This window comes from Chaetomium globosum, genomic scaffold (genome assembly GCF_000143365.1).
Source record: "Chaetomium globosum CBS 148.51 scaffold_1 genomic scaffold, whole genome shotgun sequence".
In the NCBI taxonomy this organism is placed as follows: domain Eukaryota; kingdom Fungi; phylum Ascomycota; class Sordariomycetes; order Sordariales; family Chaetomiaceae; genus Chaetomium; species Chaetomium globosum.
The window spans coordinates 553,322-575,930 of NT_165976.1; the positions used below are offsets into that span (position 1 = coordinate 553,322).

Genomic DNA, 22,609 nt, shown 5'->3' on the forward strand with positions numbered 1-22,609 from the left:
CAGTCAGGTGGGCTCAATTAAACCTCCTGTCGTTTGCTCCGCCGTCCCGTATCTTCAGCCACCCCGTTTAGTGCAACAGTACTGGTACCTCGCGCCCTCCTAACTAAATCATTTCGCGGGATCCGCGACCCCTGCTCCGCCCAATTATTATTATTCATACTCCGCTTGTGCCCTATGGCGTGCCGGACCCTCTGCTAGTGAGTGTACAGGAAAACCGTGCCTTCCCGGGCCGGGTGAAAAAACCGATACCAACAATCAAGGAACGATGCGTTGTAGTGAGTCTGCGTATACAAAGAGAGGAGGCCTCCTGGCCTCCGGACGGGGGCATTTCAGGCCGCCGCTTCCAGCTCGAGCCTCCTGGCTATAGCTGTACATCGGCAGCTTCCCCGAGTCCATCAGCCAGTCGAGGATCCTCCTCGCGAGCCGTGCAGTCGTGGGATTGATGCCGTGTAGAACAGAGTAAAAGTCCCGTCGTGTCCAAATTCCAGTTCTCTCCCATCTTCGAGTCAACGGTGGGGCCAAACACCACACTACCAGATGTTCGGCAGTCTCTCGTCCCTCGCCACACTCGCAGACAGGCGTCAGAACCTCCGGGACTCCCCGTGTAAACAAGAAGTCCCGTAAGCCTATTGATCCCGTCCGGATTTGAATCAGCAGTGAGCTCTTTCGCCTTGCTGAGACCGTCATGCCTCCTTAGGGTTTCGTTCCGGAATAGCGTCTCCTGCTGATGGTCAAAGTCGTCCGCCGGTCTGGTGAGCGCTCTGCCGTCCCGTTCCCTTTAACCACCTCGCTCTCCAAGCCTCTTCTACTACCCTGTTCGTATCAACGATTCCCCCCGTCCAGCGCATGACCGTGCCCGCAGCTCTCTCCACCGCCGTAGGCCCTTGAGGTCCCGAGGTTTGCGGTCGGCTGCCTGTTGCCCCTCCTCGAGCTAAGTCTCTGCTGTATCATGCGGCAAGCGGTGAGGACAACGCTCCCCGCCGTCTTGCCGCCTTGGCCGTCGTCCAGATCGGGTTGTTGGAGTCGGTTTTCGAAATCTGCAAGCCGTTTGTTTAGGTATAAGTCCAACGGTGGTACCCACGTCTCTGTCTCGAGGTTACGGATGGGGGTAGACTTAAAGGCTCCCGCCACAATCCTCAGGCTCTTGTTCTGGGCCTTCCCGAGGGCCTTGGTGATGCCTTTCTTCACCGGTTCACCTCCCACATCCGTGGGAATGTGGAACGACGATGCGCCATAGGCCAGCGCTGACCGGATGCACTTTGTGTACACTTCTCGCGCTTTGGCTGGCCCCAGTCCCCACGTCGATGCCGTTAGCCTCGACAGGGCATAGCTCTGGGTCCTCAACTTCTTCTCCACTGCCGCCAGGTGGGCTTTCCAGTTGAGCTTCCGGTCCAGCCAGACTCACCAGGAACCTGGTAGACTCCTTCGGTCTGACGGGGCTGGTGCCTTCCCCTGGGTTAGTGAGTTCCAGCTGGTTTGTCCACTGCCGTCGTCCTTTGTTGAAATGGATCAGTTCGCTCTTTTCCGGGGCGAACTTCATCCCCCCGACTGTCCGCCCATCGCATGCATGTTTCCCACGCCGCCTCCAGTTGCCGGACATTGGCCTCGGGGTTTCGACCAAATACCAGGAGGTTGGTGTCGTCCGCAAACCATGTTATAGCCAAGTGTGGGTGCTCGTCTTGTAGCTGCTTGTATAATGAGGAAATGTAGAGAATGAAGAGAACAGGGGAAAGTGGTGAGCCTTGGGGGACCCCTGCCCGAATTGCTGTCGGTACCGCCGTTTTGCTGTCAAGAAGGAGGGTGGCCTCTCGGCCCGTCAACCAGTCTTTTTTCCAGAGGATAAGCCACCTCGGGTAGCCCATTTCTCGCAGTGTTGCTAGTAGTCGCGTGTGGTTGACCGTGTCAAAGGCTCCTGAGATCTCCAGTTGCAATAGGGATGCCGCGGCCTTCTGTCTCCACGCCTCCTGGACCTGGGCTACTACCAGCCGGACAGCCAGCTCCGTGGAGTTGTGTGCCCTGTTCCCCGTTTGTTCGTCTGGTAGAAGGCCGTTGACTTCAGCAGCTTGAGTGACCTTCCTGGCGACCACTGACTCTACTACCTTCCCTAGGGTCGGCAGTAGCGCAATGGGCCTATACCCCCCCGGGGTTTGATACACTGGCGGTGCCTTCCCCGGCTTCGGTAGCACTACGGTCTTTGCCCTTTTGAACCGGTTGGGAAACCATCCTAGGTCCAGGCACCTCGTTGCCAATACGGCGAGCACTTCAGCCAATGGTGTTCCACATGCCTTCAGAAGACCCATCGGGAGCAGATCCTCTCCTGGCGCCTTCCAGGGGCTTGACCCTCCTATTGCTTTCGCGACCTCGGTCGGTGTCACTGCCGGTGAGACGTCGAAGCCCGGGTTCCAGCTGCCCAAGAAGGCTTGGTCTTCCACGTCCGCTAGGTTGGCCGGAGGGTCCGGGAAGAACCTCTCGGCTAGCCCTGGCCTTCTGGTCATGCGTTTCGGCTGTTACATGCTCGGACGAGTCCTTATATGCCGGTAGCCTCGGTGGTTCGGGCGGTAAAAAGCTCCGTAGCCTAGCCCATCTTTCCAGAAGCCGGGAAAGGCACCGCCAGTGTATCAGACCCTGGGGAAAGGTAATAGAGTCAGTGGTTGCCAAAAAGGTCACCCAAGCGGCAGAAGCCCACGGCCTGTTACCAGACGAGCAAATGGGAAACAGGGCAAATCGCTCCACGGAGCTGGCTGTCCGGCTATCCCAGGTCCAGGAGGCGTGGAGACAGAAGGCGGCGGCGTCCCTATTGCAACTTGACATTTCAGGAGCCTTTGGCACGGTCAGCCACCCCCGATTACTAGCAACGCTGCGAGAAATGGGCTACCCGAGGTGGCTAATCCTCTGGAAAAAGACTGGTTGACGGGCCGCGAGGCCACCCTCCTTTTTGACGGCAAGGCGGCGGCACCGACGGCAATTTGGGCAGGGGTCCCCCAAGGCTCACCCCTTTCCCCTGTCCTCTTCATCCTCCATATTTCCTCATTATACAAGCAGCTAAAAGACGAGCACCCTCACCTGGTTATAACGGGGTTTGCAGATGACACCAACCTCCTGGTATTTGGTCGAAACCCGAGGCTAACGTCCGGTGTTGCGGTCCCGGGCCGGGGTTCGGGGCCCACCTTTTCCAGACTGCGCGCGCGCCGCTAACCCTGCGTGGGTAAAACCCCACGCAGTGCCATCAGTTCTCTCACTTAGTTAGTTAGACCAGTTTTCCACAAGAATACACAGTCTTGAGGCAGAAGAAGTGCCTAAAAAGGATTGAGGTTGTTGCAGCTAAAGCTGCAGCAGCCGAAACTACATAAGAACTGTGAGTGGGCTTGTGCACAGGCCAACCTGCAGGGCGCTAGCCCTGCAGGTGCCAACACAGCCCCCCAAGCGCACACACAGATGCGAAGCTATACTACGTACAGAGACCCTTCCCAATGCGGAAGTTGTGATACTTTAACATGGTGTTGATCCTCCTGAACAAAGCCTCCTTGATGGTCCCAGCCTGCCACGTGACCCCAGATCTTGTTGTAATTTCCATTTAGATCCATGCAGTCCAACCTCCATTTGTTGACTGATCCACGCCGACTGCTCCTATCAGACACTGCTCAATCGGCCCGGATCTTCCCTTCACGGAGAGGGGGAACGCAGAGACCCAACTGTTTGACGAACTGAGCGTGTTTCGCACCACTCAGGCCCTTTGTAAGGCCGTCAGCTACCATATCATCAGTGCCGACGTGGTCCAGTTGGAATTGGCCCATGGCCATGCGTTGGATTATCCATTTGTACCGCAGGTCAATGTGATAAGTTCTGGCGGTGTTAAGAGGGTTCAGGGCAATCGCCCTGGCGTTGGCTGAGTCGGTAAAGAACAACAGAGGCGCATTCTGTTGATACCCAGCGTCCTTCAATACATTGGCTACCCACAGTAGCGACAGCGCCGTAGGCGTCAAATTGATGAACTCTGCCTCAGTGCTCGACAGAGTGACGAGTGTTTGTTTCTTGGCCTTCCAGACCACAGGGCAGTTGCCGATCATGACAACGTGACCCCCAACCGACACGCGTGTCAACAGGTCGGTCGCGAAGCTGGCATCGCCATGAGCCCGCAGTTGTAGGTTTGAGGGCGTGATACCTCCACCACAGCGAATTCCAAGGTCGCGCGTGCCCGAGATGTATCGCCACAAGTGCTGAAGAAGTTGAAGATGGGCGCTCGAGGGCCCCGAATTTGCTTCGCCCAGTCGCATGGTAGTGTAGGACATGTCGCTACGAGTACCGTTTGCCAGGTAATTGATGGCGCCGACTTCTGATTGATACCCCTTCGTGGCTGATTCAACCACATCGTAGGTCTTCGGAAGATTGAAGCCGCCCGTGATCCAGGGAGTCTTTACTGCGTGGAGGTTCGTCTTGCCGAATCGCTCCAGGATCTTCGTGACGTAAGTCGCCTGATTGACGTAGATAACACGGTTGTCGCGATCGCGGAACACCGTATAACCAAGGAAAGTGCGGGCCTCGCCCAGGCACTTCAGCTCGAAGATGGAACCCAACACGTCGGCGACCTTATTGATACTCTCGACAGTCGGCGCCGCAAGAAGGAAGTCGTCGACGTAGATCAGAAGCAGGGCGCCATTTCCGGTATGTTTGAACATGCAGCCGTCTGTTGTCAACGGCTCAAAGTCCAGTTTCTTGAGCTCCGGAACGAGGGTCTGGTACCACCACAATGACGAACGTTGAAGGCCATAGAGGGCCTTTACGAGGCGGCACACTTTATCAGTGCCATCCTCGAACCCTGTGGGTTGCCGGACGTAGACATCCACGTCGTCAGGAACAATGGCGTTCAGAAACGCGTTCACGACGTCAAACTGGTGGCACTCGAGGTCCAGTGCAGCCACAAGGTTGAAGAAGATACGGACTGTTGATGCATGTACAACAGCTGAGTAGACCTCGTACGGCTGGTAGTCGCCATTCTCGAAGTTACCACAGACAACCCAGCGGGCGCGATTCCGCACCCAGTTGCTTTGGTCGTCAAACTTCTGGTCGAATACCCACTTGCCAGGGAGAACATTGGCGCCAGGAGGCCTGTCAACCAGCTTCCAGGTGCCAGACGCGATCAATTTGTCGTATTGTTCCTGGCAAGCAGGTTGCCAGTGCGTATAAAAGTCAGTTCGCTTTGACGCTTCCTTGTAAGTCTTGGGGATCTTGGCGTGGGTAGGTGCGAAGAGGTCCTTATTGTCAATCACTGACATGATCATCTCTGGCGCCTCAAGCTCAAACTGATCAAGATCCACGAAAAGCCCTGCAAGCAGTTTTTCAGCGGCCTCTTTGCCCTTGCTGTTGAGGGTTGAATAATAACCAGGTGGCAAGGCCCTTCGACGTGGGCGTGTCTCCTCAGTGTTGAAGATGCTGTCGTTCCGAACTTCCTGATCTTCCTGATCCACCATGCCTTCGGTGTCAAAGTGGTCGTCAGCCCCCGCAGGTTCAGGGGTCGGTTCAGGGGTTTGGAGGCCAGTGTCAATGTTCTCTGGCGTGTCGGCTTCCTTGTCAAGTACAGCGGAGTCCTCCACAATGACAGGGTTGTCGTCAAACTGCACCTTATTCGCAGGTGTAGGGCGGTCGACGACGTCGTGATCAAGGTAGACAACTGTCTTGAAGAACTCGTCCTCGTGGTAAACATCCTTGAAGGTTGCTTCGTAGATTGGCTCGTTGTCGACAGTTGTGTCGTCAGGCTCAGTCAGTTCCTCAATGAACCGCGCATCTCTGGCGCGTACAATACGCCCACTGCTATTCAGTCGGATGCGGTAGACCTTGCCCGAATTGCCTTCGTAGCCACAGAGCTTCCCCTCAATGGCCTTTGCCAGCATCTTGCGGCCCTGTGGTCTAACCTTCTTATCGTGGATGTGGACGAAGGTAATCGCACCATACGCCCTGAGGTGGTGGATGCGTGGAATGCACTGATCCCGCGCGAGACCAAGCGACTCACCCAGTGTTTGCATAGGCGACTTGTCGTCTGTATTGTGGGAGGTTGGCAGGCGGTTCAAAACATGAACAAACGCCTCCTCCGCCAACGGCCAGTATTCTTCAGGAAATCCCGCCTCCAGATTCGCAGTGCGGGCGCCCTCAACAATGGTACGGCCGGCGCGTTCTGCCATTGGGTTCTGTTGCGGACAGTTTGGCGATATGGGTGTCAACTTCTTGCCACGAGCAAGACACCAGTCCCTCAGCTTATCCATGCTGAACTCGGTGCCATTGTCGACGTGGATCTCTTGGACTAAGGTCCCTGATTGTACCTCCACAAAGACGATATAGTTGGTAAGCGCCGTGAAGCCATCCGACTTGCTTCCAATGGCGACATACCAATGGTAAGCAGAGTACTGGTCAACGATGTGGATGGCGTGATTCTTCCCGCCAATGCCAGTAGGCTTGTGTGGAATGGAGTCGACGTGGATGCGCTGCAACGCGCGCGACACTGCGGGCAGTTTGTCGTGGGATATCAATTGCTGCGACTTGCCAAGATAACACCACTTGCAACGATGGCTACCTGCATCGCGGGTGTTAATCTTGATACCTGCTTGCCTGCAGGCTTTGATAACTTTGTCCATTGACGCGTGCATCAAACGACGATGCATGACTTCGTAGTCAATGGCGGGGAGAGCCAGATGCTGAATGGCAACCAGGACGACTTCAGTACTCTGGACCGGAATAGAATTTAGTTTGAAGACCGAGATGTCTCCAACCCAACCGAGCTGTGCGACTTCCTGAGCAGGGTTGTCCTTGAGGATAAGACGGTCAGTCAGACCGTCAAACACCGCCCCACGGCGACGCAGCTGCCCGGTTGACACGAGATTGAGAGGCGTATCCTTGGAGTAAATGGCGTTCCGGATGGTCAAGTTGGTAAGGCCACCACACGACCGCTCGCATGAGAGAGAGACCACACCTCCCAGGGCGTGATTCGAGGTGCCGCCATTTGCAGAGGCGACTTTAACAGGTTGATCAAGCTCAGACAGGTCGTCAAACCACTTGGATTCGTTGAATACGCTGTTTGAAGCGCCCGAATCTAGGCAAACAGTGTCCCGAGTGATCTTTGAGTCTGCAGAGATGGATCCAACTACTGCAGAGGCGACGACTTTGTCTGCAGCCTCAGAGGGCTCAGCACCGTCGTCAGCAATGTCAAGGTTGTAGACATCAATCGCTGTCATCAGATGGACGGTGTTGATCAAGGCATTGGCCCTATTGTTGTTGACGCCGTTCATGACGCCTGAGTCAAAGTTGAATATGCCACGGTTGGCGTTGTTGTTGTTCCCACCATCAGGCGTACCGCTGCTGTTGGTGTTGCAAGTGTTGCTTGACGCGTCGTTTTTCTTCTTACGCGCATGGTATTCCTTCTTTTTCTCTGGGTGCACAACCCAGCACTCATCATTGCCGCCAGGATGGTGTAGTTTGCAGATGTCGTGGTACGGGTGTCTCGGGGTGCTTGGATGGTATTTACCGCACCTGGGGTCGCCGCAGAGTGACCCTGACTGAGCGCCAGCTTGTTGTTGTGACTGAGGCCGAGACTTTTGCTGTCCGGCTTGCTGATTGTTGCCCTTCTTGGCGGTTTGATTCGACGTGGCCGACATGTTGAACATGGTCTGTTCGTTAGCCTTAGTCGTGACGAGGTTGAGCAGTTTCTCGTAATCCAACTGTCCAGTCTGCAGTTGGAAGCGAAGCATGTCGACCCAGTTGGCATCGTATGTCTTCAAACCCAAAAGGAGTTGCGCCTGTAGGAACCTGTCTGGAAGGTTGATGCCCACGTCCTTGAGCTTCGCAATCAGGTAATGGAAACGCGAGACGAAAGCGCGCAAGGTGTCGTAGTTGCTGGCGTTGATCTGGGAGAGTTCCCACACCATACCACACCAACCTTCGTCGGACATGCCTGTCAAGGCTTTGCAGGTCGCAAGGTAAAGCTTGTATGGGTCGAAGTCGTCCTCGGCATACACGTAGCCGTTGCTCTTGATTATGTCCCTGACCGGGGCGACTGACTTCGAAAGAGCCGCGTATGCAACAGTCTGTTGGACGCGGAACTTGTTCTTCTTCTTGGACGACGCATTCGCGGGAGGCTCAACAGCCGTACCATCGAGGAACTTGGTGATGTTGAGAAGGCGAAATGCGACACGAACTTCCAGCTTCCACTCCTCCAGGTTGTGGTCACCCTTAAGTGGAATGATGGTAGGCACTGTGATCTTGGTCAAATCGAGGTCATCATCGTCGCCGTCGTCGATGATGTCGTTGTTGGCCGGCGGGAGGCCAGCCAGAGGGTTGTCGTTGTCGGGCATTTTGACTTGACTGGGAGATCGCGCACTTTTAACTTCAAAGTAGGCGACAAGACGATCCCGACGCGTTCAAACGCTTGTTTGAATGCCCTGTCGAGAGAGAGAGAAAGAGATGCGGTTGACTGGCGCGACTGACTTTGCGCAGTCTTCCTGACGATGGTGGGGGTCTGCGACCAGGCCACCAGAGAGCGATTCAGCCGCTGCAAGCAACCAAAACACCAAAAGAACGCGGCGATATTAATCCCCTGACTAAAAGAGGGCTTCAATATTGCCAGAAAATGAAAAGGGAACACAGAGGAAAACGTGAGGGCTCATAACCTCTTGAGGCAGAGGAAGTGCCTAAAAAGGATTGAGGTTGTTGCAGCTAAAGCTGCAGCAGCCGAAACTACATAAGAACTGTGAGTGGGCTTGTGCACAGGCCAACCTGCAGGGCGCTAGCCCTGCAGGTGCCAACACACAGATCTTTAGTGCCTGTGTCTTTCACATCCGGCAACTAGAGGCGGCGTGGGAAACGTGTCTGCGATGGGCGGACAGTCGGGGGATGAAGTTCGCCCCGGAAAAGAGCGAGCTAAACCATTTCAACAAGGGACGGCGGCAGTGGACGAACCAGCTGGAACTCACCAACCCAGAGAGGGGCACCAGCCCCGTCAGATTGATAGGGTCTGCCAGGTTTCTAGGAATCTGGCTGGACCGGAAGCTCAAATGGAAAGCCCATCTCGCGGCGGTGGAAAAGAAGCTAAGGACTCAGAGCTACGCACTGTCGAGGCTGGCGGCGAGGGCTAGCTAAAGCGCGGGAAGTGTACACAAAGTGCGTCCGGTCGGCTGGTGCTGGTGCTGGTGCTGGTGGTGCTGGTAATTATACGGGAGACCATGGGCAAACGAGAAAATCGGGAAATGGCCATCCGCGGTGGCGCTGGTGATCTGCGCCGGTGTGTGCGGTGACTGCGGCCATGAGTTGTGTTAATGGGAGAAGACCGTTTTCGGCGGGCTGCTGGACACGAAAGCGGTGCCCTCTTCGTTTTTCCGGGTCAACGGTGACCTCGGTTGTAGCGTCTGTGCTATGGTCAGAACAATACCGAGTCGACTAGTACCGGAAACCTACCAATCTCGTTTCTCTTGTACCTCTCCTCCATCTTGGCGACCCTGAAGAGCCACTTCAAAATGGGCTTCTTTCTTGCGTTCTTCGGCTTGTTTGCAAACCAATCCTCGAGTGAGTCCATGGCGGCGGCCTCGAACCTGGCAACTATGATACTTCCTAGCTTCTGAATACTCGGGGTCCAGGCCTCGGGGTTGATGACCAACCTCAGAATGTGCTTCAAGAGGTGGATGCGCTCTGTTTCTTGATTAGATGGATTCTCGGACTACACCTCACCCGGATACGCACCCTTCTTCCGCAAATGGTCGGGCTCGACGTGCCGAACCCTGTCGGGCCACCAATCCGGAGCCGCGGCGTCGCCCTTCGCATATGGAAAGGTCCTCCGCTTCTTAGGGCAAAGGATTTTGACAAAGGCCTTGGCCACCTCTTTGCAAGCGTCTTGCTGGATTTCCGTGAAACTGCGGCCGTAGAACTCCATCACAGCCTTTGCGTCGCCGACCATGAGGGTCTTCCTCGAGTTGACGATGATGGATGGCGCATCGTCTAGTTCGTACCGCATTCTACCCTGCCTCCTCTGGCGTTTCCTGCTGGGTCCCAGCCAGCAGTCTTGAAAGAGAAACAAGGTGCGAGTGGAATAGTCTTCAGTGTCGTACTTCTTATAACCCTCTTGAATGCCGTTTCACGTCAGTAATTATAGAGGTGATGATGTCGTCAAGCTTACCCGACGATGCCCAATTCTTGAGGATGTCCTATTCGGGGCTGGGCCCGGAGGGGTAGGCAAACCCGCCGTCGCCATAATTGGTAGCGAGGAGGCTCTCGAAGATGTTGCAATGCTCTCCCAGTGCCCCGGTAGCCGTCTGCTTCATGTCTGATCCCCCTGAGTTCCGGAATGTGGGGGTGAAGGATTGATCGCACGTACCATGAGCGGAGCGGTCCTTGCCTGCGGAGGTACGAGACTCGTATCGTTGTGACCAACGAGGTTACTTCCATCCCAAGGCCGTGAGCAAGACGAGCGGCGGTTAGTGACAATGGTTCGAGGTTGCAGCAAGTCTCCACCGTCGTGTGCTAAGTGAGATGCGGTTGCCCGGGTAAACAGATGAAGGAAGCCCGCAAATATATCGTACTTGCTGTCTACGAGCTGGGTAGCTTGGTCAGGGTCCGGAGCAATTACACGGAAATACACATTGCAGTTGAATTGCAGCTGCAACGCCCCACATAAATCAATGCAACTGAAGGCTTCCAAAACCCCTGCAATTCAACCTGGCCCTCTGCAACGTGGATCCATTATTGCAGACATTGCAGAATAGTGGGTCCTTCTTAGCAGGTGATAGTGATTAATAGTAATTTGTATGGTGAACACTAACATGAAGCGGTCAGGGCATCGGCAGAACTCCCACCGCCCTAATCCCAGTCAATTCGCAGCTCAAGCTCTGACGAGCTCGGCATTCTGGCCTACCTGCCACCATAATGGCTACAGAAGCATCTGCTGCCGTCGCCGCGGTTCCTACACGTACTGAAGAAGACCTGGCCTTTCTCTTCAAGCGATTTCCCGGCTACCTATTCACTGAACGCAAGGGGCCAGCGTGGTCGTGGGTATGGAAGGTACGAGGAGGATCCCCGTGCCTACTGGCACAAGAGAAGGAACACCTACCCACGGCTTGCGCGCATGGCGTTGGATCTACACACGGTGCTTCCTATGAGCGCCGAAGTTGAGCGCTTGTTCAGCGTTACTGGCCATATGGTTACTCCTTTACGCAACCGGCTACAGGCGAACACAATATCTCTCTGTCAGATCCTCCGCAGCTGGTACGATGCCGGCGTGATTGATGATCTCGATCCAATACTGTCATGGAAGACACACGGACACATGGAAGATGATTGATGATAGCTAGGGTTAGGGATTTGTATGGAAATTTGGACCCACTTCTCCCATTTTGGGTTAGGTTATTGCCCCACAACGGGGCCCACAGTTCGGCCCCACCAATTTCAACATGTTGCATCCATTTCAACGAGTGCCTTCCGTGGATCAATTCAATGTGGCTTCGCTTACGTAAGGTGCAATTACACTGCAACGGGCTGGTGACATTGATGGGAGTGTAATTGATCCGGACCCTGAGCTTGGTTCAATGGCGAGGGTCACAAAGCCCTCTGTTCGGGGTGTCGGACACGGAGGAGCATAGGAGAAGTTTGTCTAAATAAGTAGCAAACACGTGTCGATTCAATTTAGAAAAGATGGACATGAGGCGGATATAGGGCCGTGCCATTGGCGGAGTGGGAACCGACGATCCGCGCTCGTTTGATTCACTGCATGGGCTTTCTCTACAGTCATCACCCTGCCGCCGAACGATCCATATTCATGTCCCCAGATTCTACTCGCCGTCCCGTGTGTGCCACCAGCAGCTAGAGTGGTGAAGTGAACTGACCCAGGTTCCACAGGAACACCCGTTACATTGGTCTAACTCGTTGTTCCAAAGCTCGGAGCAATCCTGCTTGCGAAGCTTGTACCAGCTGGGTCTGTTTGATTAGGTGTTCGGTGCTAAGTCCGAAGCACATGGGGTGGGAGAGCCGTCCTCCTTGCGGATAATTCTAGCAGCGACTAAAATATACCGCTGTCTCGCTGCACTCCAGATACGCAAGGTTCGTACGTGCGTTCCGGCAGATATTCGGTGGTCTCGAATTGTCCACTTGCCGAGGTAGGCGTCGTGCCCCTTCTTGCATTTGATGATCTTCATCTCTCTATTTCTGTTCCCGAAGGTTAAGTTCTTCTTGAGGCGGTAGTAACCTAAGCTTTGCAAGGCCGGTGTTGGTAACCGTTCGATGGGCCGTGGTGATAATGTAAAAGATGTTGTTACGATGTCGTTTGATCTTGCTGTACAAGTCCTTGTGTCGTCTTGATCAATCGTTTCGACGGTCTGTGTCGTGCAGCAGCTCTGACCGTCGTCGTAGACATTCAGTTGTTTGCTCAAGGTGTGACGAACCTACTTCAGGACCCTGTCCTGTTAGGGTTCAGCTTCGGTTGAAGGTAATCTCTTCGAGGGTGCTTAGGTTCGGTGCAGCCAAAGGGTGCACAACAAAGACTTGTCTCAACAGTAGGCTTTCGAGCTTGTAGCGAACTGTAGTTGTGATTGCTAACTGGAGAACTCCCAGAGCTCTCCAGAACGGGTGACTATATACTATCTGGGCTTCCTAGGTACCGGCGTACCTTTTGCTGGGAACGTGAGGAACGGTGATCGTTCCTCTCGTTCCAGACTGGATCCTGGGAACGGTAGCCGTTCCCTTCGTTCCTCTGCTGATTGGTCTGAGACCCATTCTTAATGATTGGCTGGGAACGCTTCCCGCGCGTGCCCCCATCGGGGCGTGGTACGCGACCATAACCGTGACACAAGGTCCCCACAGACTCTGTTGAGTTGTTGTCATTGCTCGCTAATGAATTTGTAATGTATATTTAAAGATGGGATGAGAAAGAGATATAAAAATTAAGGAGGTCCTAGAGCGGCGCATTCGCGAGTTCCGCACGACACCAAATGCGCCGCCCTGGGTCCACGTATACGCCGTTCTGAGAGCGGCGTTTGTGTGGAGGGCGTATGTGGGGCCGAGACGGCGCCAGGCAAGCTGTGACTTGTTCATGTTTGCCAGCATTGGCATGTCCATATCAACTTGGAATGAAGTTGAGACCTGTGTCAGGCGGGACCAAAGGCAGTCGATGCGGGCAACTTTGCTGAAAATGTGATGGCCGAAAGAGAGATTTAGTTCGGCGTTCTTTGGGCGGCCTAATGCCATGGGAAAGAGCGTCAGCAGGACGTAATTCACGGCGCTGCAAAAGACTCCGATCGGCATCCCGTCTTTCTCAAGAGTGCCGGGTTCGGGCCGTGTGGTATGTGAGAGTATTTGTCGTGCGAGGTTCACTTGGAAAAGCGATGAATGATTTGGCATTTGGGCATCAAGAATGAGTGGGACGTGGATTCTGCAGGGAAGCAGATGCACTTCACGTGTCAGTGCCACAGTTACGGCGGCGGGAACGCGACTAACAGCGAGGTTGGGACCGGGAAGACAGCGCTATAGACACTCCTAGAGGTGCTCAACGCACAGCGAAACGAGATGCGCGATACAATCATTGTACAGATGTCCCTACCAAAAGAATTGGCTCACCGCCCGTTAAACTGTTTGTGCCTATGGGGTTTTTTCTGCCAAGCAGAACCACTAAAATCCGGAAGGCGGTGAGCCAATTCTTTTGGTAGGGACTTCCGTAGTCGTGTCCCTGTGCCATGTCGAAGAACAGAGGGAAAACGCCACGGCGGAGATAGCGTAAAATATGATTGAACAGGGTAGGGTCGGCGTTGATGAAATATGATCCGTCCTCGAGAACGTTATCCCACCGTGGTCGTCACCGATTGAAGTTGACATGATCTCCGGAGTCAAGTGCCACTACACAGCGAGTGTTACAAGGGCTGGTATTCCAGGGCTTGAACAATCAGCTGCCGGGGGAACCGGCAAAACCAAATGTATTAATAAGAATAATCTTCAATGGCCTCGAGAAGTCCATTAAGAGAGAAAGAGAAGTTCTGGAGCTATCTGACATTCTGAGTCTTTCATACATGAAGGGTTTCGATGAGAAGATGACGTGTTGGAAGGTAGACCAAGAGGTCCGAGCACATGAGGGTCAAGGCCCAGAACGTGGCAAGATATCGGTCGGCCTAGGCCGGAGAGATCACTCGGCTTAGGCCAGGTGCGGTTGCATGCGGCGCCACCCTCGCTGCTCAGAGAGAGATATCACGGGGTTGGAACCCTACTTACAGAGGGAAGAGGAGGACAAGGACAATTGGCAGAGTCTCATAGCCTCCTAGGCTCGGCCGTGTGAATTCCCATCTTCCGATGAGTGGCCATTGATCTCTAAAAAACGATTGATGATGGTTGCGTCCACGTGGTGATCCGTGTGACAGCGAGGGAAAGACAGTTCAAAAAGAAACCCGTGGGTTGGAAGTGGTGATCAGCGGCGAGGCTGCTGGACCCGAACTTCAATGTTGCACTCTCAGGCCGGCGCATCACGGCTCCTATCGCTGAATAGATGAAGCTGATCGGATATCAGCTTGAACTTTGGATAAGCTCGGCTATACCTTCGTTCTCGGTCCTGCGAGGGTCGCTCCCCCAACGCTCGCGGGCGCACATCCCTAAAACCCCGCATGACCGGCTTCTCGAGGTGCGAGACACAATCAAGTGGGCGATCGAGAACCAGCCGCTCAGGTTTAAGTCCTTGCGCCGGAATCGCGTTGCCGACGAAGCGGGATACGACATTGTCTCCTCTTCAACTTCCAAGCTCATACAACCACGACGCTGAAGAGTCCCGCGTCGTCACAAGCCTCATACTCGAGCCACGACTCATTCCGCACCTTCGCAAGCGCGGAGTAATCCTTGTTCGGGACCCCCAGCCCCAAGCACCCTACCATGACGCCTATTCTGTAGAACCAACCCCTCTTGTGTCCGGTAGCATGTAGCAACAGGCAGCAGATGCTCGCGGGTTGATCCTCCAGCGTGTCTCCCACGATCGGCAGGGCATGGACCCGATCTGTGACAGCTGCCGGAAGGTCGCTGTCAAGATTAATGAAGACGGCGGTGTCCTGCCAGGCGCCGTTCGCAAAGACATTCCAGTGACGACCTTGCCTGTCTATCCTGCTTAGCTGCAGGGTTATCAGCCAACCGGACAGACGGAGAAAACCGCTGACGATGCCGACGGTGGCGTCCTCTGTCCGTGTCTCGATGTGACAGTCCCGTGTGCTCGCTACCCGCTTCCACCGGCTGCCTTCTCTCCCGTGCCAGCTCCACGCAATGCCCCCGTCCATGCTGGCCCAGGACCATGTGGGTGCGCGGTATGCGCAGGGCGGATATCGTGGTTCTGAAGTGTTACCGGCCCACAGGAGTTGGTCTTCCAGATCGTGATCCCAGAGCCCGGCGCGGTAATCGACCTTGAAGGCTTGCTGAATCAGCTTGGCGCATCCGGATATTGCCACTAATTTGTCGCTCGCGTACGTGAGGCCGCATATTGAGTAGTACTGAACGATTTGTGGCCATGCATACCACATCATGTCATGCAGAGCGACGGCGCCGTTGCCGTCTGCCGTCGCAGCACCGCCATCTGCGTGGTCCGGCAAGCTCCTGAAAGCCTTCCAGATCAAGCCTCTCGGTACCCAGGGGTCGCGCATCCTCGGTGGCAAGCCCGATGGATACGTTTCCGACGCGGTCAGCTCGAAACATTCCCAGAACATCTCTGTCGGGCAAAAGTGCAGTACTCGGGAAGCCAGCAAGAGCTCCTGCACGACCCAGCCGCGCCTCAGCAGCGGCATGTCCTGAAATGCAACGTCCCGATATCGATGGTCGTAGAGAAGATACCGACCATTTGGAAACCCGGGTTTCTCGAGCTCGACAACGCAAGGCTCGACTGCTGGCTGGCCCTCAAGAGGATAGCAACCTGGCGTCGGCGTCGGCCCCTGACGTTGCGGCTATGTTGAAAAAAGCGGCGCCATAGACGTCGATCATGCGGGGCGCTTCTCGCAGCCAGTTCCGTCCTTCGAATCTTGGATGATGCATAACGAGTCTATCCAGATGAAGGAAACGCCCAGGGAGCGGGCGATATGGATGGCATCGCGGAACGTTCCGGTCCAGGTCTGAGACCGGGATGCCGTGTAGAAGGCTTCGTTTTGACTCTGTGGTGGAGCCTCAAGCCGTGGAACCGGCCCCAGCAATGGCTCAAAGTCGCATATTGGATGCTGGCTCCCGGTGTTGCTGCGGTCTCTACCATCCGTATCTCGTCGAAGCATGGCCTGTCGATTTCTAGCAATCGAGTCGGGAGCGGTCTGGTCGATCCCGAAGACTGCGCTGGGCATCGCTCGTGCTGGTCCAGACAAGTCTTGAGCCATTCCCGAGCCACATTCATATCAAAGGGAGCGCGTGCTCGAGTGGCATGAGGATCGCGGCATTGGTGGCTCCCGCTCCCTGTGTCTTACAAGAAGGTGTAAGTAACAAGTTATTCATAATACTTCGAACGAGCCTTCGAGAGGTGTTATCGGCGAAAGCAGCATCAAATGAATATTAGGGGTACCTCTCAGAGGTAGCAGTCCAAACGCACGACAGCCGCCACCGGATTTAAGACCAGCCTCGTTGAAGGAGATTGTCAACTCTAGCAACCCCGGCAACAGCGGCAGCTGGCGGTCATTCTCCAATCTGTACTTCGATACCGGGTACCGCGCTGCATCTTCCTCGTTCGGCGTAACCCCATTCGCAGTCGTGCCACTCCCAGGTCGGCGCCGGGCTTCGCATGTCGTCCCATACGGCATTGCAAATAAAGCATTGGCTGCCAGCTGAATGTTGAAGCTCGGCGAGGGTCTGATGGTGCGTCCTCTCTTTTTGGTCAGAGGAGTCCAATATCCCCTGGCAGGCTGGGCAAGACGGGTACATGATGACACACGAGCCGGTGGAAAAGACGATAGCTCGAATTCGAATTCCAGAAACGGCGGTGAAGGCATAGACTGTTCAACGAAGTCAAGCTGAGGGGGGTGGGCACAGAGGTCCTCTATGAGATACGCAAGCCCGGGCAAATTGCACGGGAGGAGGACAAGGGAACTTACCTGGGCAGGCAGGCTTGGGCAAAAGGAGGCAGACCTCGCAGGCAAAAAAGGGGGGAAGGGGGGGGGGGGGGTGGACGAGAGGTGAGATATCGCCAGCGCTGCTCAAAGATCAGATTGTAGATCAGATCTATCAATCCAGAGCAGTCCAGTCGATTCAGATCGGCCATTTCTTCAGATCAGTCGGATCAGATGAGCACCTTACAAATCTGATAATCTGATTGTTATCTATACCATACTTTTGGCCCTTGGTCAAGGCACCGAATCCCTTCATTTTGAGTGTTAATTATAGAGAGGTGGATGAATGTGTCGGGTATTACTTTTTCCGGGCCAGAACAAGCCCTGTCTAGCGCTAAATTGCGGATTCCGCGCGTCGCTCTGTCCACTGTTTGTACGCGCGCGCGTGTGTGTGACGACCACTGAGGCTGATCCGATTCGCCAGTTAAAGTTAACCCAACCTCGCAATGTCGACTGCTGCACAGAGCAGCTACGCAGCCTCTACTGCAGACAATGCCAACAACGTTGCAGCAGTCTTCCTCCCCCGCCCTCGATCTCGACTGCGCACCATCGCGAAGCAGTACGACGAAGCTGCGCAGCAAACCGTCACACATACCGACGAGCCATACAAGATCGTTTGGGGGAGCCGAACTTTCGTCATTAGCGGTGTTCTAAACAAGAAGAAGAGCCGTGGCCGTCGTTTCCTGGATTACTCGTGAGGGTTGGTTCCTTAACGGAGCTGACGACAACAGGGAAAGGTCAAGCAGGATGTCTGGTGCTGTCGACGCTGCGATGCCTACGGCAAGGCCCCAGTTTTTCAGCGCTCAATCAACCTCGGCCTCGCAGGGACACCTTCTAAGGCTAGCATAGCCCTTGCCGGTTGTTCTAATCACGTTGCTAACGGTTACAGGTCCCACAACATCGCCGAGGACAGCCCCAGCCGGCCAGACAACGAGATGACCGTTCCTTGACATTCCAGCGAGAGGCTAGCAACCGATCGACCCCTTTCCAGCATTCCACAAGCGAAGATCAGTCGGGCTCCGGGAGCTTCTAGTAGGCTATATTGGTCGACGGCGACTTGCCCTTTACTGCTCTTGAGAGCGTCTACATCAAGGAGCTCTTAAAGCAGCTAGACCCTGGATTCGCCCAAGAGCTCCCTCACAGTAGATCGACAATTGGAAGGGATATCAAGGAGGTTTTTGAGTCGAAGATGATGGCGGTCAAGGCTGACCTGACGAAAGCCCTCAGTCAGATTCATATTAGCTTCGACCTTTGGACCTCTCCAAACAACCTAGCCATGATTTCAGTCTTTGGGCACTTCATCAATCAGAAGAAAATGCCCCAGAGCAGGTTGCTAGCCTTCCGTCGGCAGCTAGGGAAGCATTCTGGGAATTACATCGCGCTCACGATCCAGGATATTCTCAAGGCTTGGGGAATTGGGAAGCAGGTGGGTGTCTGCGTCGCCGACAATGCAGGGAACAACGACACATGCCTCAAGGCCCATATATCGATCCCTCGATCCCACCATAACCGACCGAGATATCAAGGCGCGTCGAATGCGATGCTTCGGTCATGTCCTCAATCTTGTTGTTCAGGCTTTCCTTTTTGGCCAGGATGCTACCTGCTTCGAGAGGGATGCTTATACCCTTTCCCTTTGGAGTGACGACGAGGCTGAACTAGCACATTGGAGAGCAAAGGGACCTGTTGGAAAGCTTCACAATATCGTCAAGTTCATCAGGGCGTCGCCGCAACGATCCGAGGCATTCCGACAGCATGCTAAGGAAGCCCAGACCTCTGACGACTATCTGTTGTCAGAGGAGCCGACCTGGGACCTTGGCCTCAAGCAGGACAACAGCACGCGCTGGAACTCAACTTACCTGATGATCGAGAGGGCTGTCAGGAAGAGGGATGATATCAACAGCTTTATCTTGGAGCTTGATCTTGAATCTGATGGTGACAAGCGGATCCCTGATGCTGACAAACTAACCACCGACGACTGGAAGGCCCTGATCGAGATCAGACGATCTTAGAACCACTCTACAAACTGACGATAAAGACTCAGGATGGGGGCAGTCTGGAACAAGTGGTTCGACTTTCGATGTCTATGGGGATGATATGTATTGGGACATCTGAAGGTTACAGACTCTATACGACAAGGATTCCGGTCTTGAAGCTGCTCGAGCAGCTGAAGCTTCGGCGGATCTAGCGCGTAATCAACCAACCAGTCTATCGCAGCTTCGATCGACGCGGCGGCTGCGCTTCAACGAAGGGGCCCTGCCTTCTCATGCCCGCGACGAGTACGTCACGATGCCCGACAGCGACGGTCTGCTTAGACTCCAAGCTAGAGAGCGGGCCAGCATTCGGGCCAGTATCAACAATGCCTGGAAGAAACTTGACGAGTACTACACGAAGCTTGCGGATTCCCCTTTGTTCACTGCAGCTATCATTCTGAATCCAAATCTCGGCCTTCGGTGGCTGCGGCGTCGGTGGAGGGATCCCGAACAACATGAGTGGCTCGTTGCTGCGAAAGATGGTCTCAAGGAATACTTTGACCGCTGGTATTGCAGCTCTGATGATCCCCAGCCTCAGGGTCGATCTGTCTGTCGAGATTTAGGCCGGGAGGACGATGCTTACGAGGCCTTCGTCAACAGCGGAGTCAGTTCCGATGAAGATGGTAACGAGGACGAGATTGACCGGTACTACAACATGAAGGTCGGGGGCAACGTCGATCCGGTTGAATGGTGGATCAGTAATAAGGCTCAGTTCCCAAAGCTGTCTCAGATGGCCCTTGACATTCTCGCTATTCCAGCCATGGCAGCTGACTGCGAGAGGTCCTTCAGCATTGCTAGGCTTACTCTGAGCTCCCAGAGGCATGCAATGAAGTGGGAGACTATCGAGATGCTTCAGATGCTGAAGAACTGGCTTAGGAACGGCGATATCGTCATCGGAGGAGTCATGAAGGGCAGCAGGCCGGATTGGGGATCGATTAAGGGGCAGCAGGGTTACGAATAGCTGCATTTGTATGTCAGTTCAGTCCAGTTCAATCCAGTCCAGTCCAGTCCAAGGGTCGAGGGAATCAATCCGATCAGATCAGGAGGGTCTGTCTGATCTGACTGATCTGAGAGCAGCGCTGGATATCGCTGATGGGGAGAGACCAAGCGGGTGTTAGGTGATTCCAAAAGGGAGGGAAAGCTCGAGGCCAAAAACTAGAGTCAAGCCAAAAGTTGCGATGTGCGAGATGCACCGTAAAGGCCGAGAATGTCTCGATTGGCGGCGCAACAGCGGGCGGCTAGGGGACGCCAAAGAGGGCAAAGACGAGATATCCGGCCTGGCGAAACAGGTATCGGAGCGCGAGCGACATGGGCTGGCAAGCTGCAGAATAAAGGGGGTAAGGGAAAGCAAAGGAGATGAGGAGATAGGGACCGAGCGAAGGCGATGAGGGGGGGAGGGAAAGTCGAGAGTACAAGAAAGGGACGTTGGACAGGAGGGGCTCTATTTATGCGGCGCGGCGGGACCGTGCGAGGACGCGAATCTGACGCAGCGCCATACCCGATTCGGAAGGCCGCCGTTCCCGGATGCAGCGACAGCATGTTCTACATTACAGCATGAATCGGTGTATTAGAGTACATTGAGAGCATAATGATACATTTATAGTACGGTGCCAGTCCATTCGCCGTTGGAAAGGCAGTCAAATACGAATAGAGGAGAGGCCGGAGCCCCGCCGGCTACCCCGGGCACCACGTTGCGAAGGAGTACCGCGAGTAACAGGCTCACCACGGCCAGCGGACTCGGTAGGAGCTGCCGAGTCATTCTCTCCAGTGCGCTGCCCTTGGCGGCTTTGTGAACGAGTCGACATGCGTGCCAGCTGCCGCTGCGGCTGCTGCGTCGAGGTTCTAGCAGTCAGGGAAGAGGGAGGCCGAATGCCAGCGAAAGATGGCGCCCTGTCGGTGCTAGCACCAGGCAAGCTGCTAGGCGGAATAGTAGGGGGTGCTATGCTGGCAACGCACCTGGGAGGTGCGGTAAAACCCGGAGGCCTAGTGCCGGTAGGCTGAATGGTGGGTGTGGGTAGTTCGGCGGGAGGGTGGTTGCCAGTGCTCTTAGGTTGTTGGACGCTCAGAGGTGTGTCAACAGCTAGCTGAATGATGGGAATACGGAGGCTTCATTGCGAAACTGGGCGAAAACCCAGATTTTCAATAGATCCACCCCGCCCGTCAGATTTCAGCCTCACCCACCAATTCCATATGCCCACTTTGCAATCGCTTTTCTACAACTCCCACTTTTTATTCCACAAACCACCATCTTCACCTACCCCGGTCTCTCTCGCGCGCTTTCCGAGCCCAATGACACCCGTTCAAGCCCGGTGGTGCGTTTCTCGCTGCGCTTATGGCAAGCTGGTTTCTTGGATACTAACAATTCATTGGTCTTGTATTTGTCGATCGCACCTCCCAATCAGAAACCCGAAGTTTCATGGCCATGACTCAATTCTGCTAATTGTAAGATGGGGAGAAAGGAGGAGAAGCTGGAAGAGCTCTCGCGGTGCAGAGGCGAAATGCAAGAGCAGGTGGTGCGTGCACTCAGTGACCCGTGCTGCCACATGCACTCCGACGGCAAGCGCCGTCACATTTCTTCCCTCCAAAGAAGACTTGTCCTCGAGGGTTGCAACTTTCTTCTAATCCCTTTTCCTGCCAAAGATAGGCTCCACATCGGCGTCGGCGAGGTACTCCCTACCCGGTACAGGAGTGATTGTGTTGGAACTGATGGCACCGATTTCCATGGGGTCCGCAGCCCTGCTACAGTCGCTTGCAGAACCGGTTTCACCCCCAACGCACTGAAGCAGATTCTGAGCGCGGACTACAGATCCAGTTCTGGCGCTGACACAGTGCGAGCCAGTCGGTTTGCAAAATAAGACATGACCAATTTATTAATTTGCAGCCGAAAATGGCTGCGGAAATCCGGTCACATGGGAAAGGATAATGGGACTTGACTCGATTTCAAGTCTTTTGACTAGTCAGAAATAAACCCATCTGGTGTACTCCGGTATTGCCACATTCGGGCCGGTCAAACTTACAATTCGCGCGGGCCGGTGTATATTGTAGGTCGGCCTACCTGAGCGCTTTTCTCTGCATTTTAATTGAAACGCACCTCACCGAACGGGAATCTGCGTCAATGAACGGGAACGTGCCTAGCTGCGCAAAATGAGGGACTATTAGACCGAATTTTGCCCAACCACACTCGATCAAGTCTTTGCACCTTCACACAAATCCCTTTCCTCTCCCTCCGATCATCTTAGCCCAACGCCATGGGGCGCCCACGGAAGGAACTCTCTCCTATCCGCGATGTCATTCTCACGGCCTTTCAAAGTAACGTTGGTGTAGACGAGATTTGCGCCCTGCTCGCCAATGACTACGATATCAATGTGTCTCGTCGTACTTTGAACGTCCGCCTCCGAGAGTGGAAGGAACCACCTCACCAACAACGGACCCAACCTACGTCAGAGCTCAAAGACCTCGGGCACAGCCCGTTACAATGAGCGCTGGTGCATTGTTAGCGTTTTAGATTCTTGA

General features: G+C 54.7%; 8 protein-coding genes across 8 annotated transcripts; 2 read left to right on the forward strand and 6 right to left on the reverse strand.

Moving 5' to 3' along the window:
• Positions 1–822: 822 nt before the first annotated feature.
• Positions 823–2,495, reverse strand: CHGG_00184 (uncharacterized protein; the record flags this gene model as incomplete). Its single annotated transcript, XM_001219404.1, has 3 exons — positions 823–1,355; positions 1,406–1,452; positions 1,579–2,495. 3 exons carry the CDS (start codon positions 2,493–2,495, stop codon positions 823–825), a joined length of 1,497 nt encoding a protein of 498 aa, XP_001219405.1.
• Positions 2,496–3,641: 1,146 nt separating this feature from the next.
• CHGG_00185 (uncharacterized protein) lies at positions 3,642–8,339 on the reverse strand (the record flags this gene model as incomplete). Its single annotated transcript, XM_001219405.1, has 1 exon — positions 3,642–8,339. The coding sequence occupies one exon, from the start codon at positions 8,337–8,339 to the stop codon at positions 3,642–3,644; it is 4,698 nt and encodes a 1,565-aa protein (XP_001219406.1).
• A 1,358-nt stretch (positions 8,340–9,697) lies between these two features.
• CHGG_00186 (uncharacterized protein) lies at positions 9,698–10,228 on the reverse strand (the record flags this gene model as incomplete). Its single annotated transcript, XM_001219406.1, has 2 exons — positions 9,698–10,096; positions 10,154–10,228. The coding sequence occupies 2 exons, from the start codon at positions 10,226–10,228 to the stop codon at positions 9,698–9,700; spliced, it is 474 nt and encodes a 157-aa protein (XP_001219407.1).
• A 2,210-nt stretch (positions 10,229–12,438) lies between these two features.
• On the reverse strand, positions 12,439–13,365 carry CHGG_00187 (uncharacterized protein; the record flags this gene model as incomplete). Its single annotated transcript, XM_001219407.1, has 3 exons — positions 12,439–12,564; positions 12,635–12,855; positions 12,954–13,365. The coding sequence occupies 3 exons, from the start codon at positions 13,363–13,365 to the stop codon at positions 12,439–12,441; spliced, it is 759 nt and encodes a 252-aa protein (XP_001219408.1).
• Positions 13,366–14,747: 1,382 nt separating this feature from the next.
• Positions 14,748–16,760, reverse strand: CHGG_00188 (uncharacterized protein; the record flags this gene model as incomplete). The annotated part of the gene is made up of 3 exons (XM_001219408.1): positions 14,748–15,926; positions 16,041–16,318; positions 16,553–16,760. 3 exons carry the CDS (start codon positions 16,758–16,760, stop codon positions 14,748–14,750), a joined length of 1,665 nt encoding a protein of 554 aa, XP_001219409.1.
• A 752-nt stretch (positions 16,761–17,512) lies between these two features.
• CHGG_00189 (uncharacterized protein) lies at positions 17,513–19,075 on the forward strand (the record flags this gene model as incomplete). Its single annotated transcript, XM_001219409.1, has 3 exons — positions 17,513–17,760; positions 17,956–18,007; positions 18,521–19,075. The coding sequence occupies 3 exons, from the start codon at positions 17,513–17,515 to the stop codon at positions 19,073–19,075; spliced, it is 855 nt and encodes a 284-aa protein (XP_001219410.1).
• A 277-nt stretch (positions 19,076–19,352) lies between these two features.
• On the forward strand, positions 19,353–20,057 carry CHGG_00190 (uncharacterized protein; the record flags this gene model as incomplete). Its single annotated transcript, XM_001219410.1, has 1 exon — positions 19,353–20,057. One exon carries the CDS (start codon positions 19,353–19,355, stop codon positions 20,055–20,057), a length of 705 nt encoding a protein of 234 aa, XP_001219411.1.
• A 1,657-nt stretch (positions 20,058–21,714) lies between these two features.
• CHGG_00191 (uncharacterized protein) lies at positions 21,715–22,171 on the reverse strand (the record flags this gene model as incomplete). Its single annotated transcript, XM_001219411.1, has 2 exons — positions 21,715–21,916; positions 22,152–22,171. The coding sequence occupies 2 exons, from the start codon at positions 22,169–22,171 to the stop codon at positions 21,715–21,717; spliced, it is 222 nt and encodes a 73-aa protein (XP_001219412.1).
• Positions 22,172–22,609: the final 438 nt, after the last annotated feature.